We start from the raw sequence: 19,657 nt of genomic DNA on the forward strand, positions 1-19,657 counted from the left end.
GGGTGCTAAAATTTCCAAGAGTTTTGGTCAGAAGTATACTGTAAAAACATATCCATAAATTTGCAGTTTTCCGTTTTTTCGTGATTCATGTGTAAATCTTTTATTTTCCCGGTTTATTTATGCTTTTGAATTGCATTATGCAATCTTGATTTTTCTTCCAACAACTTGTAACCCTGAAGAGTTCGAAAATGTAATTTTTATTGACATTTTATTAGTTTAAATGGATGTATTGTATGATTTGGTGATGTAAAAGCATGGTACAAAAACCTTGTAATAAACTGCCAGTACATTTTCTGTGTTTTTAGAGACCTATTTTTTTTTTATATACAGTTAGGTTCATAAATATTCGGACATCAACACAATTCTAAAATTTTTGGCTCTATACACCAACACAATGGATTTGAAATTAAATTAAATGAAAATGTGCTTTAACTGCAGACTGTCAGCTTTAATTTGAGGGTATTTACATCCAAATCAGGTGAACGCTGTAGGAAATATAACAGTTTGCATGGAGTGAACAAGTAAGAGGCAAATAAGCAAACTGTTATATTCCTATACAGCGTTCACCTGATTTGGATGTAAATACACTCAAATTAAAGCTGACAGTCTGCAGTTAAAGCACACCTTCATTTAATTTAATTTCAAATCCATTGTGTTGGTGTATTCGCCTTATTCTTCGCAGACGCAGCCATTTGAATCTTTTTGGCACGAGACTTCCGGTCTTATTCACTTCCATTAATTTTTAGACATTAAAAACTGCTCGTTTCGCTGTTTGATGTTGCAAACTGATATTTCCCTGTTATATTATTATACTTGGTCTGTATAGTAATACAACTATTTGTTTGTAGAGCAAGTAGTTTGACCGTTTTTTGCTGTTTATTATTCCAAGTAATTTTTCCAAAGGCGACTAAATCGGAAGTTCTAAGACAATCGCGAAAACAGGCGCACTTCCACATTTTAGAATAAGGTCAATAGAGCTAAAAATGTTAGAATTGTGTCAATGTACAAACATTTATAGACCTAACTGTATTATTTCTTAAACATTATACTTGTTTCAAACTACAACAATTTTTTACTTTGTTAAACTGTACAAGTTAAATTTCAACATCAAAAGTCGACAGAGCAGAGATCAACATCCCATAATGCAATTCACAACTGCAAATAAACTGAAAACACTTCTAAATCACAAAATTCGAAAACTGTTAAATAACAGAAATTTTTACAATGTAGAATATCCCATGTGAGATTTTACCATCAATTTTAGCCTTCTTTTTGATATTTTCGTACACATTGACTGCAGTCCCATCATCGATATCTGCCACTGTCATTGCATAGGATGCAATAGCTCTAACATATAAACTCTCAATCTTATGTGAGCTCTTGCGGAACCTGGAGATGAGATACTGCATACCACGATCCAAAGCATCTTTAAAGACCTAGAAAGACAACAAAGCTGTTAGACTGACAAAGCTAAAAGAGGAAGATTCATACATTTCGGTTTCTGATTGGAAACAATTTACCTGTAGTTTAAGGTTTGGAATTTTCAGAGCATTTTTAATTCCGATCATGACATAAGACGTGAGGTAAACTGACTTTTCAGTGACACCTACTCCGGCACCCTTAACAAAATAAAACAAGATGAAGAGGTCAGATGCAAAAACCACCAGAAATTCTTATATATTTTTTTCCTGTTATTTTATTCCCTGTTAAAGGCAATGACAAGAGCCCTAACCCTAACCGATAAAAGTGAAATTACCTGAGAAGAATACTAACTTTACTATACTAATTTTAACTATTCAAAGCTATTAGTTACTATTTAATTATTCATTCATTAACTTTACTTCGGCTTAGTCCCTTATTTATCAGGGATCGCCAAGACGAAATGAACCGCCAACTATTTCAGCATATGTTTTAAACAGTGGATTTCCTTTCAGCCACACCCCAGTTCTGGGAAACACCAATACGGATACACCAATACACTCTCACATTCACACGCACACTCATACACTATGGTCAATTTTGTTTACCCAATTCCTCTATAGAGCATGCGGACGGACTGTGGGGGAAACCGGAGCACCCGGAGGAGGCCCACGCCAACACGGAGAGAATTCCACACAGAAACGCCAACTGGCCCAGCCGGGACTCGAACCAGTGACCTTCTTGCTGTGAGGCGACAATTCTAACCACTGAGCCTCCATGCCGCCACTATTTAATTACTTTTCTGACTTTGATTGTAATGCAATGATATGCACCTTTTGTAAATAACTATTGTTAAAAATAAACTGTACAAAGAAACTTGAATTGAACTGAATGCTAATTTTAGAAGATAATTTCTGATGGTGGGTTTTACATTTTAATTTGCACTTCAGATAATCCTGATTAAAACATTGCAATACATACAAGTAACATCATAAACAATTCTTCTTCCTCTTATAACATACCATGAGTTTATGTGGATTGGTTTGTGCCAACTCGGAGAAGGAGCCGTCCTCATTTTGACAGTTTTTAATCAGCCAGTGGATGGCGTTGGCCAGCACATCAGTGTCCACATAGACATATTCATGAATGTCAGACAACGTCTTGATTATAAGTGCTGTCACCCTAAAGAAGTTTATAAAAACATTCTCCAAAAAATTAATCGTTGGTGTAAATCAATTTAATTATGGCACACATTTCAACTTATTTGAATTGTGTATGCTGAACTATTAATGTCTAACCACTTTCATTTGAATTACCTTGTAAACACGGTTTAATCTATTGAAGCCAATTAATTCAATTGCCTAATTTGGACAATCAAATTTTTCTGGTATTTATTGCAATTCAAATTGCAACTGCTTTGTTAGTGCCTACAATAAAAAAATGACAACTGCTGTTTGTTCAAAATACTTATTTAAAATGAGCTTAAACAAGACTATTTTAATTGTTTTATTTTCAATTCACTTAAATTTGTAAAAACTTAATTCCTTCATGTTATCCCAGCACAAAATCGATTATGCAGAACCCATCATTTTTTACAGTGGACCCAATGCTGGGTTCCACACAAATGACTTGTGTTGGAGGCAACATGAAGGAATTAAGTTAACTTAATAGTTTTTACAAATTTAAGTGGATCAAGCATAAAACAATTAAGTTTGCACCCACCAGATATAAAAAATTGTGTTGTTTCAGCTCATTTTAAATACAAAGTTTTGAACAAACTACTAAAACATGTTTGTGTGTACTGAGACTCATCTCAAAGTTAACTTCATGACAGTTGCTGAGTAATGCTGTCAACATCTAAAAAAAGATTTTGGGGCTTAATTTAAACAAACAAATTCAATTTGGTAATGTTCAACCTAATTAATTAGCTTAAATTCAGCCCAAATAAATCGTTTTTTAAACACTTACCTTAAAAAAAAAGTTAATTCAATGAATAATTTTTAAAGATTTTTTTTCAGTGTACTCTTCTGCAAGGTGATAACTTTAAAACTAATAACATTACATGAAACAGTTTTAAATCTAAGGCTCTAATAAGCCTTTCTCTTAACTTGAAACACCTAAGATTACATTTATTGTCAATATTTCCCCATCTAAATTCAATCCCATGCAAAGCATGTAATAAACTACATACACTCAAAAAAATGACTTGCTGCATATTTATGATGGGACATATGGGACAACGTAAGGCTGATTTCTACTTCTATGTTGAGTGATTGCCATGACCCACGGCGCCTGCCTTGCGCGAATTTGTGCATTTATACTTCTGTATTCTGTTTGTGTAGTTCTGCAATAACACTTCCGAAACGCTGGCTGGCAGTAGATTTTTAAGTCATCAGTTTCGAGTTTCATTGCAAGTGTTTTGCTTTTTCTGAATGCTATCTTGATGTACAAGTAGCTAAAACTCACTCATTCAGAGGCGGGAACCGGTGAACGTGCAACACCTTTAATAATAAAATGAACACAAAACTAAAGTTTCCATCTGGAACTCCTTCACGAGACTCGACATTTGTAAACACTCGCTCCATCCTGCTTGTGGCTCTCAGCACTGCCCACACTCATCACCGCTACCAAGCTGACCAATAACAGAGGTTGCACTACGCGTAGTTGTGAGGTGTGGTTACATTTTTTGAGAGGTGCATCGGCGTCAGCCATGGCGAGGGGCGCCAGACTGTGCCAGAACATACGCGTGTGCTTGATGCAGAAGTATAAATCAGCCTTAAATTGTTTTATGTTCAATCAATTATGTAAAATAGATTTGTAATGCGGTGAAGTTAATCAATGTGTGTTAAAGCAACTGGAAGGAATTGTGTGGAACCCAACTTTTTTTACAGTGTGTATCTACACCAGGGGTCACCAACCCTGTTCCTGGGAGAGCTACCTTCCTGCCCATTTCAGTTGCAACCCTGACCAAACACACCTGTTTGTAATTATCAAGTGCTGCTTTAGGTACTATTAATTGGTTCAGGTGTGTTTGATCAGGGTTGGGACTGAATTCTGCAGGGTTGGTGACCCCAGATCTACACTGTAAAAAATGCTGGGTTCCATACAGTCGAACTGAGTTGGGAAAACATGAAGGAATTAAGTTAACTTAACAGTTTTACAAATTTAAGTGGATACAACATAAAAATATTAAGTTGTCTCACAAAAAACTCAAGAATTGTATTGTTTCAGTTCACTTAAAATAAGTAGTTTGAGCAAAAAGGAAACATAATTTTTGAGTTTACTATTCAGGTAGTTACATCAACACAAATCCTTCCAATTGTCCCAACACAAATTGAATATGTTAACTTAATGTTTTACAAATGTAAGTGGATTGAACTTAAACCAACAAATTGACCAAAGAAATGACAAGACTTGTGTTGTTTCAGCTCATTTTAAACAGGTAGATGGAACAGGAAGCAGCAGCCTGATCTCACGAGAAAACGTAAGTATTTTACATTTTGCCAGTTTAGTGGTTAATTCGTACGAATTCGTACGATTTCAGTCGTACGAAATGATACGATTTTAAAAAGGAGGCGTGGCACCTAACCCCACCCCTAACCCCAGCCGTCATTGGGGGATAAGCAAATCGTACTAAATTGTATGAATTAGATCGTACGAATTCATACGAATTAGCCGCTAAATGAAAAAGTTACGAATTGCCTTGAGATTGTGTTGGAATCAGCAATCCTTTTTTCAGGGCATGCAACATTACTCTCGAGTTTCTCCAGGAGAATGTGGGAAGTACACAAATTAAAGTGATTATGTTATGCCTATATTATGCCAACATGTAAACACAATGAAGCAAGCACACTTAAAGAATGTAGCAAATTGAGCAGTTGTTTACCAGGTGCTGGGGGTTTTGTCCTTTTGTGCCCACATGCTGAAGGCTTCTCCATTCTTCAGCTGAAATGACATGATGCTGGTGATGCCTGTAAAGCAACAGTGAGTTGTATTGCTTTCTGGAAAAATAATTAGCACTAATATTGATAATAACCAAACACAGTGCTTTTTATTATAAAACTGAAAAATATTGATATTGATTTATCATTACAATTATACTATTTTGTGGAAAAATGTAATTGTAAATAGTAATAAAATAAATATGGCGGTGTGGTGGCGCAGTGGGTAGCGCTGTCGCCTCACAGCAAGAACGTCTCTGGTTCGAGCCTCGGCTGGGTCAGTTGGCATTTCTGTGTGGAGTTTGCATGTTCTCCCCGTGTTGGTGTGGGTTTCCTCCAGGTGCTTCGGTATCTCCGACAAGTCCAAAGACATGCTCTATAGATGAATTGAATAAACTAAATTGTGTATAACGCATGTGTGTGAATGAGCGTGTATGGATGTTTCCCAGTGATGGGTTGCAGCTGGAAGGGCATCCGCTGTAAAAAACATATGCTGGATAAGTTGGCCGTTCATTCCCCTGATTAATAAAGGGACTAAGCCGAAAAGAAAATGAACGAATGAATAAATAAAATGAATAATGAAAAAAGAAATTCTATTAGCAGGGTCATGCAGAAACTGGAGACTTTTTTATTTTTATTTCTGTTATGAAGATTTAAAAAAAATAATAATAAAAATTTGATTTATTTAAAATGTAAGATTTATGCAGAAAAGGTGACCAATAAAATTAAAAATAAAAAAACGTCTCAACTTTTACTTCAGGTTTACAATGCAAAACCAATGACTTGTTTGTTAAACAAAGCTGTAGCTCTCTTATATAATACACCCTCTAAATGACAGACAATATTACTTCACAAATTGTATGGTACAATCAAAACATCCATTCATTTTCTTTTTGGCTAAGTCACTTTATTAATATGGGGTTGCCACAGCGCAATGAACCGCAAACTTATCCATCATATGTTTTACGGAGCGAATGCCCTTGACCCAGCTTGATCCAGCTGAGGCCTGAACCAACGACCCTCTTGCTGTGAGGCGACAGCGCTACCCACTATGCCACCGTGCAGCCCCCAAAACAATTTCATATAATTCAATAATATTACTGAAATTTATATAAAAACTGAACAAGTATCTACACACATGTACATGAGTAAAAAAATAGACTCAGTGATGAACTCAAAAATAGTTAGTGGATTTCAGAGAGCGCAGATTCTACATGGGCCTACACTGATATAAAATTATGACAAAAAGCCAAAACAACAATTATGTTTATGTTGCTTTAACTTATTTTAACAAGGTAATCTGCTTTTTATCTCCTTTTTTTCTGCAAAGTTTAACTTCATATTTTAAGTCCGTTTTATTAATGTTAAGTTAAGATGACTAGAAAAGTTAATTTGATTCAACTAAAAATGTTTAATTTACAGGGGCGGCACGGTGGCTCAGTGGTTAGCACTGTCACCTCACAGCAAGAAGGTCACTGGTTCGATTCTCGACTGGGCCAGTCTGGAGTTTGCATATTTTCCCAGTGTTGGCTTGGATTTCCTCTAGGTTCGCTGGTTTCCCCCAAAGCCCAAAGACATGCACTATAGGTGAATTGAACAAACTAAATTGGCTGTAGTGTATGAGTGTGTGTGTGTGTGTGTGTGTGTGTGTGTGTGTGTGAATGACTGTGTATGGGTGTTTCCCAGTACTGGGTTGCAAAACATATGATGGAATAGTTGGTGGTTCATTCCACTGTGGCGACCCCTAATAAATAAGGGACTAAGCTGAAGGAAAATCAATGAATGCATTTTTTTACAGTGTACCTATTATTCGACACAGAATGTAATGATAAGGTCAATCATTTTAATTCTGCCTTATAGTGTAACAAGCATCTCACCAGCTTGCATCTTTCTCTTCAGTTCCTTTTCACTCGCGGCCGCCTCTTTCCCCAAAATGTTCCATTTCTCCGTCTTGTCAAGGTAGTGATAGACATAGTAGACTGGCAGGAGACTCATGAGCTCCAGCTCGGCGCTTCCCCTTGGCAGATTGGTCAGCATTTTTATACCTTCTGGGTTATTCAGTATTGACAGAATATCTCCCAGTACTTCACCTGAACAAGAAGGAGGAAATACAGGATATAAGCTGCCAACAACATCTCATTATGAAAACATCTGGAACTTTCAGTATTTATATTTTTAAATGCAGCCTTTACAGAGCAAATCTGATTTATAATGGTCAAGTTTTGAATAATTATCTGTAAATTTAATCACAATAAACAGAAATAGGGGGCGCCCTTCTATGTTTAACAATGAAAACTGGATGTCATCTGGCGGTGATATTTGGTACTGCGCCCAAGCTATTTTAAACTTCAAATTTGGAATTTGGTATGTTCGAATATTTAGCTTAGATTTTCTGTCAATTTAGGCTAAAAACAGGTTTTGTAAAATACATATTTTATGTGATGTATTAAAATATACATTTATTGTTTCATTGTTTTCATAAATATAATTATTTTTTAGCTACAGTCTAACAAGTGTCTTCTTTAAAATGAGACCAACCTTAAATCTATGCGCCAAAGAGTTGAAATTTGGCAACTATTTAAGTCAAACATGTCATTTTCACTGTTTATTTGAATATATACTTGAAACATTACTGAAGTATGCTTATTAAAAAGAAGGACATGCTTCACAAGCCTCATACCATTGACTGTGATAATTCGATCCACAGATGACTTGGGCACAATTTTTGGAGGAATAACATTTTTAAACTCAAGTTTTCGCATGGGAGTGCCTACAAAAGTAAAAGAAAACTATTACATTATGCATGCACAAATCATACGGTTACAACATAAAGCCAATTTCAGTCTTTCTTACCAAAGACTCCATTTGGATCTATTCTTTTGCCAATGTATTCTTCCATTCTAATTCCCTCCGGCTGTGAAGTACCAAAAAAAGGAGTCGGTCAGGTTATAATCTCAGACATACCAAACTGAAAAATTAGTGGTTTAGATCCTAACTCTTTCCCCTAGTTATTAAAGCAGATTTTTTACAAGTTTTTATGACAATCTGTAATGAAAAAATGCAACATTTTTGACAATTTTTTTTTCAAGATATAGAGTATATAATACACACTCACACACGAACATTGGTCATAAGAAAGTATAAAAAAAAAGGATAATCAATAAATTAAATGATTCAATGTAAATGTGAGTGGCTCCCCTGTGATCGTTATATAGTCTTTTATTACGAAATTACTTGGTCTAAATTTGATATATATATATATATATATATATATATATATATATATATATATATATATATATATATATATATATAATATTTGAAGTGAGAATTATTAGCCCCCTGTTTATTTTTTCCCCAATTTCTGTTTAAAGGAGAGAAGAGTTTTTCAACACATTTTTAAAAAATAAAAGATTTAATAACTCATTTCTAATACCTGATTAATTTTATCTTTGTCATGATGACAGTAAATAATATTTTACAAAATATTTTTCAAGACACTTCTATACAGCCTAAAGTGACATTTAAAGGCTTAACTGGGTTTAGGTTAATAGGTTTTGGTTTAGGTTAATCAGGCAGGTTAGGGTAATTAGGCAAGTTATGTATGTATGTATATTTATATATATATTATATAAAACTAAAACATGTTTTATTAATAAATTAGATGTATTTTAAATAATTACATCAATTTGATTCACTGAAGCTTGTATTACACAACATAATTCACACCCTGTATTCAATTTCATTACTTTAGAAAATCACTACTTTTCTTTTTGGCAAAAATTTGGTATTTTTGATAAAACCATATTTGTATTCAAGTGTTGATAAAACATGAACACATAAAGATATTATAAAAAAAAAAAATTAAATCGAAAAAACAGTGACTTGTTTTTTTTTTATTTTGATATATAATATGATCATATATTCCAAGCAAAAAATAAAATTAAAAAATTCTGAAGGCCATCAAATTGAGGTCAAAATTAAAAATTCTAAATCAAAATGCTGTCGTCGACTGACAACTTTTTTAAAACTCTGCAGGGAAATAAACACTTTATATCATACTATATTCTGTTTTAAAACAAACATGAAATAAAAGTTGCAGACCTCAAAACGCAGACTGTGTATTGCCTCTTACCACCACTCTCAGTTTCTTGACCACACTCTCAGTGATCCAGTCGGTTGTTAAAGTGAATGTGAGCGTATGAGTGCCCGCTTCCAAAGCCATGATGTAGAATGAGACCATAGCCACTGAACCACCTGCCACCTGCCCACTGTTTTCATTTGTCTTATCAGGTTTCCCCTGCTGAGCTCCATGAAACACACACACTGCACTGGATGCTGTCAGGGTCACAGTGAACTATATGCAAGACACACAGAAACACACAGAAGAGATTATCAGCATAATAGACTGTAAAAAATGCAAGGCTCCACAAAAAACTTTCATGTTGCTTCAACACAAATCAATTAAGTTAAATTAACAATTTTAGGTTGATGGAACAAAAAACTATTTCTTTCCAAAAAAATCTCAATAATTGTGTTGTTTCAGCCCATTTTACATTAGTAGTTTGAACAAGTAGCTATATATATATATATATATATATATATATATATATATATATATATATATATATATATATATATATATATATATATATTAGAGCTGCACGATTCTGGCTAAAATGAGAATTAAGATCATGATTTTCTCACGATTCTATAGATGTAAAATAAAGGTTAATATGAGTGGACTATTATTATTGTTATTTCTCAATATAGTAAAACAACAATAGGCTATGTGTAGGTCTAGTGTTGGTTAAAATGCTTGGACTTGGACTCGGATTGGTGGACTTGAACAGACTTTAATTTTGTCCTGGTCATTAATGTACAGTAAAGTGATGACATCAGAATACAACTATTCATAATTCTGATGCTGAAATATTATGTTTTATACATATGCTTGCAATCTGTCATTGACAACATTATTAGACACTTTTTTTTCTATTGGTAAAATCAGACATTTGTCATTATCAGATTCCCTCTTGTGTTATATTCAACATTAGGATAGAGTAGTTATAGTGACACTGTTAAACATTTATTTACATGCACAACACTTTGTGTTCGCTATGAGTGAAAAAAACATATCAAATGCTTGTCGTTATCATAACTCTGAAATGCTATCTGATTATTTAAAGTAGATTTCATTCACAGGCGCGCGTCCGGCCTCTTTGTGGTGACAGCTGACGGTCAGCTCATGTCACGTGTGATTTCACGGTCACTAATACATATTACATGCATATTACATGAAGACAGAAATGACATTTTTGGGGTGAATTATACCTTATAACTACAGTATGTGACTCTTTCAACACCGTTTGCAGGTGTCCATGTCACTGAGAAACATGTGTAAAACAATGTGAAGACTTGTGTGGCCGCATTTGCTTCTCTCCTGAACTTGAACATATGATTGGCAAAATCGTAGAAATGCTGGATTAAGATCATCAATATATATATATATATATATATATATATATATATATATATATATATATATATATATATATATATATATATATATATATATATATATACATATCACTGTAAAAAAATCCGTAATTTTACGGTTTATTTCCGGCAGTTGGGGCAGAAATTTACCATAAAATGACAAACACTAAATTACAGAAATTTCCTTAAATTTAAATTTCTGGTAAATTTTTGTAATTCAACCTCTTTTACTTTACAGTAAATTTCTGTAATCAAACGGCCGTTATTTCTGGCACCCCAGCTACCGGAAATAAACCGTAAAACTACAGATTTTTTTTTTACAGTGTATACATACAGTTGAAGTCAGAATTATTAGACCCCCAGTTTATTTGTTTCCCCAATTTCTGTTTAACGGAGAGAACATTTCTTCAACACATTTCTAAACATAATAGTTTTAATAACTTGCTTCTAATAACTGATTAATTTTATCTTTGCCATGATGATAGTAAATAATATTTGACTAGATATTTTTCAAGACACATTTATACAGCTTAAAGTGACATTTAAAGGTTTAACTAGGTTAATTAGGTTAACTAGGCATGTAATTATAGGCAAGTTATTGTATAACGATGGTTTGTTCTGTAGACTATCGAAAAAAAAAAAATTAGCTTAAAGGAGCTAATAATTTTGACCTTGAAATGGATTTTAAAAATACTAAAAAAGCTGCTTTTATTCTAGCCGAAGTAGAACAAACAAGAATTTGTTCAGTAGAAAAATATATTATCAGACTGTGGCGAGGGGGCGTGGCCGAGAGCCGTGGGAACGGGGTGAGGCCACCGCGTGAGTGGATACACGTGCGGTGCGCACCTGCCTCGGATCCCACGGAAGGAGCTCTGGACCATAAAAGGAGGACCGATGGCAGAGGAAGCCGAGAGAGGACCGGGCCCGGGCATGTTATTTTACTTTTGCTTTCAGTTTGACGGCAGTCTCCGCGAGGAGCTGCCGTCCGTTTGTTTTGATTTAAATGGCAGTCTCCGTGAGGAGCTGCCCTCATTATTATTAATAAATCATTTTAAAACTCCGTCGGTTCTTCGCCTCCTTCTTCCCGGCGGCCAAAGGGCCGTAAACTTCATTACACAGACATACTGTGAAAATTTCCTTGCTCAGTTAAACATCATTTGGGGAATATTTAAATTGAGTGTAAGATACTTGAATTCTTTCTCTCTTTCTGTTTGTGTGTGTATACACATCTAATTCTAGTGTCTGCATCAATTTCACTTAATCAAAATGGATTAAATTAATAAAATGTGATGTATACATAGCATTAATACAAGCAAAATGTCTAATGTTTAAAATGTTTTGTATTAAATTATAGGTGTCAATGTTCCATTGTTAGATGAAAAAATAAACACATTTATTCTGGAAATTTATTACATTCTAAATAATTTAAAGTTTGAAGGAAGTATACAAAATTTAAATGACAATGAATTAGTATTTGAGGGCTTTTAGAGTCTTTTATTATGAAATTAAATAATATTTGACATTATTTATTGGTATGTAAAGAAGCACTTTTTATTGGGTTTCCGATGTTCGATTAACCATGATTAAAAAAGCTGTACACATTCTAAAACACAGGGAACAAAGTTAAATCTGCATTGCGCTTTTATTTTGTTGATGCTAATTTATAAGGTAAATAAATTAGGAAAAACAAATTACAAAAAATGTGAAGTATTATTAATAGGGTTCATTATATATTTTTAAATGTTAAATAATATATTGAACACTATTAATAATACTTTTCTGTTTTTGTAATTTAATTCATTCATTCATTTTCGTTTAGGCTTAGTGTATTTATTTTTCTGAGGTTGCCACAGCAGATTGAACCGCCAACATATTCACCACATGTTTTACGCAGCGGATGCCTTTCCAGCTGCAACACGTTACTGGGAAACATCCATACACACTCGTTCGCACTCATTCACTACAAATAATTTAGCCAACCCAATTCACCTGTTCCGCATGTCTTTGGACTGTGGGGAAAACCGGAGCACCCGGAGGAAACCCACACGAATGCAGGGAGAACATGCAAACTCCACACAGAAACACCAACTGACCCAGCCTAGGCTTGAACCAGCGACCTTCTTGCCGTGAGGTGACAGCACTACCTACTGTGCCACCGCGTCAATTTTTTGTAATTTGTTTCTACTAATTTATTTACTGCATATATTTTTTGAAGTTTTAATTTTAATACATAATTTAACATCTAATCTATTCCTAAGATGTGTAATACAATCTTCAAAAATCAATCTACTTTGCTGATTTGCTATTTATTTCTACATATTGTTAGTGCAACAGTTTCACTCTTCTTAGATTATTCATTCATTCATTAATTTTCTTATCGGCTTAGTCCTTTAATAATCTGGGGTTACCACAGCGGAATGAACTGCCTACTTATCAAGCATATGTTTTACACAGCCGATGCCCTTCCAGCTGCAACCCATCACTGGGAAATCCATACACACTCATTCACACACACATACACTACAGATAATTTAGACTACCCAATTTACCTATAGTGTCTTTGGACTGTGGGGGAAACTGGAGCACCTGGAGGAAATCCACGTGAACACGGGGAGAACATGCAAACTCCACACAGAAACGCCAACTGACACAGCCGAGGCTCAAACCAGTGACATCCTTGCTTGCAGCCCTCTTCTTAGATTATTTGAATGCATTAAATTTCTTAATGTTATTATAATATATATATATATATATATATATATATATATATATATATATATATATATATATATATATATATATATATATATATATTTATTTATATATAATTTTTTTAAACATATCCCCCTGAATAAAAAGTGAAGCTCTCACCTTAATGCCTGAAGAGCGCTGATTGTAGACTGAACCCTTGAGCAGAATCTGCTCTCCACGAACCATAGAATAAGGCAACGGGACGTCCACCCAAATGTCCTGGGACACCGGAATCCTTTTATCCGACACACAGATCCCTGACCAAAAAAACAGGTGGGTCTGAGATTCTGACCAAAATAACCTAAAACAAACTAAGAAAGCTGCATCATTTTAAATCAAATGTGCATAATGAAATCTTTATAAGTATAATAAAATACTATGTTTTACACTGTATGACATTTAAATAGCATGCATTTTCCATCTTATTAGCATTGCAGTATTCTGTTCAATCAGAAATCTTACATAGCTTTTAATTTATTCATTCATTAATTTTTTCTTCGGCTTAGTCTCTTCATTCATCAAGGGTCGCCACAGCGGTATAAACCGCCAACATATCCAGCATATGTTTTAGCAAGCGGACGCCCTTCCACATACACATACACTAAGGCCAATTTAGTTTTATTAAATTCTCCTATAGTGTATGTCTTTGGACTGTGGGGGAAACCGGAGTACCTGGAGGAAACCCAACACGAAAACATACAAACTCCACATTGAAATGCCAACTGACCCAGCCGGGACTCGAATCAGCGACCTTCTTGCTGTGAGGTGGCTATGCTAACCACTGAGCCACCCCCTACATAGCCTTAATATAATAACGAAAAATCTGTCATCAGGAAAAAAATGTATCTATAAATCTGGAAACAGAGGGGCGATGCTGTGGTGCAGTAGGTAGTGCTGTTGCCTCACAGCAAGAAGGTTGCTGGTTCGAGCCTTGGCTGGGTCAGTTGGCATTTCTGTGTGGAGTTTGCATTTTCTCCCCACATTTGCGTGGGTTTCCTCTGGGTGCTCTGGTTTCCCCCACAGTCCAAAGACATGCGTTACAGGTGAATTGGATAGGCTAAATTGTCTGTAGTGAATAAGTGTGAATGAGTGTGTATGGATGGGTTTCCAAAGTGATAGGTTGCGGCTGGAAGGGCATCCACTGTGTAAAAACGTGCTGGATAAGTTGCCGATTCATTCCGCTGTGGCATCCCCGGATTAATAAAGGGACTAAGCCGAAAATAAAACGTCAGTAAAAATGTCAGTAACTCTGCTGGTCCCTTTAAAAAAAGTGAAAGGTTATATGTCTATTTACCATCATGTTTAAATACTGCATTTGTTTTATATTAGAATATTTACAAATATTTTATTTGTATTTATTTTTATTTAATAAACACTTTCCACTTTTGTAAAACTGCTTTGCAATATATAAAATTATATTTTTGTCTCTAGAAGAGATATTAGAAAAACCTTTAAACAATGGAGGTAATTTTTTTCTTTGTTTTGTGTTATTTTGTAAGATGAGGGTTCCTATATGTTGTAAATAAATGTTTAAGACAACTCAGTACGTAAAATAAGCTATTTTGAATAATGTTATTAACTCATTTCTAACTTTAGGTGAACTATAAAAAGATTTAATCTATTTAATAGTTGATTGTGCTAATGCAATTTATAGATAATGACAGGAAATTAGTGCATTTATATAATCTGCGTACTGTCTAATAGGGTATATGCCGAGCTAGTGCTGTTCCCATGCTGATACACTTCCGGTGACTTGTTATTATGAACTTTTTTCCATTTTATACGGTTCCTTATACAGCATCGATGTTGTAATGTCATTAAAATACATTCAGTTAAATAAACTTTAGCATTTATTTGGTTGCTCAAGCGTAAAACGAGACAAAAAGCTGTTTACTCGCACGCGCCCGTCAAAAGCCTGATTTATACTTCTGCGTCAGGTGACCGGCGTAACCCACGGCGCAGGCAACGCGCGTGGCTGTGCATTTATACTTCTGCGCGCTGTCTCTGCCGGTCTGCATTAACACTTCCGAAACGCTAGTTGGCAGTGAGGTGTAAATGTTCCTCTGTGTCAAGTTTCTTCGCTACTTTTTTGCATTTCCTGAACACTTCCGGGATGTACAAGTGGCTCAAACTCGCTCATTTTGAGGCAGGAACCGGCGGACGTGCAACAACTTTAACTATGAGGTAAACACAAAACAAAACTTTCCATCCGGAGCTCCTTTACGGGACTCCACACTTGTAAACAATCGCTCGCGCGGCGTCGCGCCATTCGCGCGCCTCTCGGTCCCGCCCAGACTCGTCAGCGCTACCAAGCCGACCAATCACAGAGCTTATGCTACGCGTCGTTGCGACGTGTAGTTACATTTTTTGAGAGGTGCACGTCAGTGACGGCGATGGCCACGGCGAAGGGCTATGCGTCAGCGCCGTAGCATACGCCGGTGTTTGACGCAGAAGTATAAATCAGGCTTAACGCAGAAGCTCCATTGAATATACTGGGGTAAAATAAATACTCATATTATAAAGACATGGCGGGGGAAATGTAATTTAATGCAGTGCTTCTTGTACAATCTGAGACCCACTTTAAATCGGATATCACTCAGCTAGTGGAGATTGCTCATTTTTAAACAAAACAGACCTTAAACGCACCAGATTTTGCATTGGCATTGAATTTGCCGGAAGACAGGCCCGGCGCCAGGAAGTCAAAACTGAGGGGGCACTTTAAATCCATAGGGGGGCACTAGACCTGGTGACTGATTTTGGTCTCTTGTTTCTTTCATTTAGGCTATTTATTCGCATTTATCATTACTTTGCATTACTGCCTAAGTTACTGACCTAAGGCAGTAATATAGGCTACGTTTTAATAGTAATAACAATACGCAGTTTCGCTATTACGAGTTTTATTAACGATGGTAATGCATACCGCTTAATGCAGACGGATGATGGCTTCAATGCCAAACGAGTGCTTTAAATCATGTTATTCTCCTTATTTCCGTTTTATTTCAAATAACAGCCCTATGAATGTTTAAAGTTTTGGTAAAGACGTCAAATTATGCCCACACATGCAAGCTGACCCACGATCAGACAATTCATTTAACCGGTAAATAAATATAGTGAAATCAGCTTAACCGAGTCATCCCGCTTCACAACCAACATCAGTGTTGGGGGAAAGCTAAATGTGACAATCTAATGTCATTCAAAACAATTACTTAGTTAAATTTTAAGGCATTAGTGTAGCCAGAAAAATACCTAAAAAAGATACAAAAATTCACAGTTATTACCGTGAAAATTGGTTAAATTTTGGCACGGATAACACGCAACTCAACATGCTATATAACTTTTTTTTCATCATTTTAAATGTAAAAACAAAGATTTGTCTAAGGCTATTATAAGTGTGCTTTTTTCGTAATATTGTAAACCATCATAAACCATATGTACCATAGTTTCTAGGCCTACCCGTCATTTTATTTATTAATTATTTTATTTATTAGGCCTTTTTTAATAGCTTGTTTTCAGGTTATTTTCATTTTAGGGCCATGAGTTACAAGTCAAAACAAACTCGATATGTTGTATTTTAGCTCTTAAAACAGATCTACAATATATTTTATGTTGTTTAATTTTGCATGAGCAAATAGCAGTATAGCATAAGTTACATATTTTTAAAAGATTATCATTCTGCCTACCTGCAGCGCACGAGATTTCTCGGTTGATCCGCGGTAAATCCACTTAAGCACTATACCTATTCCATTTATAACACTGCAAACTTGACTTCGCAGGCCGATCATCTTTAAACGCAAAATGCATTTATTATGTGTTATACCTTGACTGCAGTTGCATAATGGGATGTTTCTCTACGCAACTGAAAAAGTGCACTTTTCAGCAAAATGAAAGCAAACATTGAAAGGGTTCTGCGTTTTGTCAATTTTAGCTTAATTGTAATAATATTAATAATAATATTAATAAATAAATTAAAATATTATTTATAGTGTAGCCTACTGTGGGACTGTGCAGTAAACTATTTATTTTTATAAAAACATTTTTATTAGGCTACATCTTCCCGAATAACTAATAAATGACTGGCAGTTGCGTCTCTGCTAAAATTAATTTAACAGCAAATTTCTTATGTGTTTTTTCCTTTTAGAGCTCAAGAGAGTTGTGTTTAAATAATTAGTTAACCAAAACATGTAATGAATTAAGCTGCTCCTATCATGTCACCCATTTTCTCCCTTGTGAGTTGAGTGCGCCTCCATCGCCGTGTGCGCGTTTTAAAGGCTATTTACGGCCGCACCTGACCTGACGCGGGGACCGGATCTCTGAACTATAGGACTAGCTTTAATATCACTATTTTCATAATTCAATTGCTATGTCATATATTTTAAAACATTTAAATGTGTGTTCTGAAGGTTGGAAGGACGGGAGTGTTAATAATTAATGACAGAAAGAATTTTCAGTTTGAGTGAACAATCCTTTATAAAAACTGGGGGGGCACAAACTCTGTCTGAGGGGGCAATGCCACCCTTTGCCCCCCCGTAGCGCCGGGCCTGCCGGAAGAGCTTAACCCAGGTTACTGCCAAATTAAAAGTCCTATTAGCATGCTTCGGCATATACCCCATTAAGAGAGAATACGCATTTTTAAACACACATCAGCCACCAGGAGGTGCTAAAACAAAATATTTAGATCCATCAGCTTACCTTCATTGAATACCCCAACTGCTTTTAGTTCCCATGTGGTGATTGAATCCGGAAGAGTTTTACTAATGCTCACAGAACCAGATCTTTAAAAAACAATAATTAGAAGAAAACAGAATATTATCAGCACAATTCAACACAGACAGTCTTCACAGAGTCAATTAACTCAGATGTAGCCTTAATCAGGATTCATTTATAAGTATTCAATTATAAATTTAAAGGAACTAAAGTAGGCTTGTTGTGTAAACTCCAGTAATGTTAAACAGTATAGTTTTACTACTTTTGAACAAATTATTTTAGCTTAGCTTAGCATAGATCCGCATAGAAGCGGATTAGACCATTAGCATCTATTTAGCGATGACCAAAGAGATAATTTTTTCTGTTTAAATCTTGACTTTTCTTGGGTCATTTACAAAGACTGACAGAAAACGAAAGGTTGGATGTTCCTACATTAATGCATTTTATTATTATTATTATTAAGCTGAGAATATAGCTCCAAGCTGACCTAGAAAATATCAACTTCTCAACTATGTTGGTCTTAATACATGATGTGACTATGATAATCAAGCTTTAAATATAAAAAAAAAAACATCGGGCATTTTTGTAAATTTTAAAGCGAGATGCTACTGGTCTAATACATTTCAATAATTTATGCTAAGCCAAGCTAATAGTGCTCCCGCCAGACACAGAAATAAGCAGAATGGACAAAAAATAAAACAAAAAATAGTAAAAAAAGTCTCTATTTAAAAAAAAAAAGTGTTTTTTAGGAGTGTTCCTTTAAAAATTTTATAATTAACTGCAAAAGACAGAATGGATTATGGTTCAGAAAGTGTTCCTACTTGCTGAGGTGTTCCTCCCATAACCAGCTCTCAGGGAAGTAGCTCCTAACCTGAGACAGCGGCGCATCCATCAGAAAGTCGATAGCTGCATTGCATAAAAGAGAATGTTTGATCTTTCTTTTTAAAAGAACACATTAATAATCCAAGTCAATATTATGCCATGTGAGAAACATCCATACCTGCCCGGCTTAGAATGATATTTTCTGCATTCTCTTTACGAAGATCCTTAGCAAATACACAGCACTGCTCGAAGGCAAGTCGACAATATTTTTCCTTCTCGTAATCTCTTCTCGTTTTCTTGCTACAGAAAGATTGTCATGAGTTTGCTGGAATACATCACTTAAAGATACAGGCCTATATGTTAAAATATTGTAAATATTTTATTCGCATGGATGATATTTCAGAGATAGTTCCCTCAAAAATGTACATTTACTAACTATTTACTCACCCTCAAGTGGTTCCAAACCTTTATGAATTTCTTTTCCCTGTTAAACATAAAACAAGATATATGTATGAAGAAGA

General features: G+C 35.1%; 1 protein-coding gene across 1 annotated transcript in view; it reads right to left on the bottom strand.

Annotated features, from left to right (window-relative positions):
• c5 (complement C5) overlaps positions 1-19,657 on the bottom strand; it is a 50,223-nt gene that overhangs the window by 8,716 nt on the left and 21,850 nt on the right. The window contains exons 18-29 of the mRNA XM_087254306.1: positions 19,315-19,436; positions 19,136-19,220; positions 18,300-18,382; positions 13,731-13,867; positions 9,496-9,717; positions 8,214-8,274; positions 8,041-8,130; positions 7,238-7,450; positions 5,306-5,390; positions 2,442-2,601; positions 1,521-1,619; positions 1,253-1,436 (exon numbers count right to left, since the gene is read on the bottom strand). Of these exons, the coding sequence (XP_087110432.1) occupies positions 1,253-1,436; positions 1,521-1,619; positions 2,442-2,601; positions 5,306-5,390; positions 7,238-7,450; positions 8,041-8,130; positions 8,214-8,274; positions 9,496-9,717; positions 13,731-13,867; positions 18,300-18,382; positions 19,136-19,220; positions 19,315-19,436 (1,541 nt within the window). The remainder of the gene's footprint in view (positions 1-1,252; positions 1,437-1,520; positions 1,620-2,441; positions 2,602-5,305; positions 5,391-7,237; positions 7,451-8,040; positions 8,131-8,213; positions 8,275-9,495; positions 9,718-13,730; positions 13,868-18,299; positions 18,383-19,135; positions 19,221-19,314; positions 19,437-19,657) is intronic.

The sequence above is a fragment of the Danio rerio genome, chromosome 5 (genome assembly GCF_052040795.2).
Source record: "Danio rerio strain M-AB ecotype USA chromosome 5, GRCz13ab, whole genome shotgun sequence".
Taxonomy (NCBI): Eukaryota; Metazoa; Chordata; class Actinopteri; order Cypriniformes; family Danionidae; genus Danio; species Danio rerio.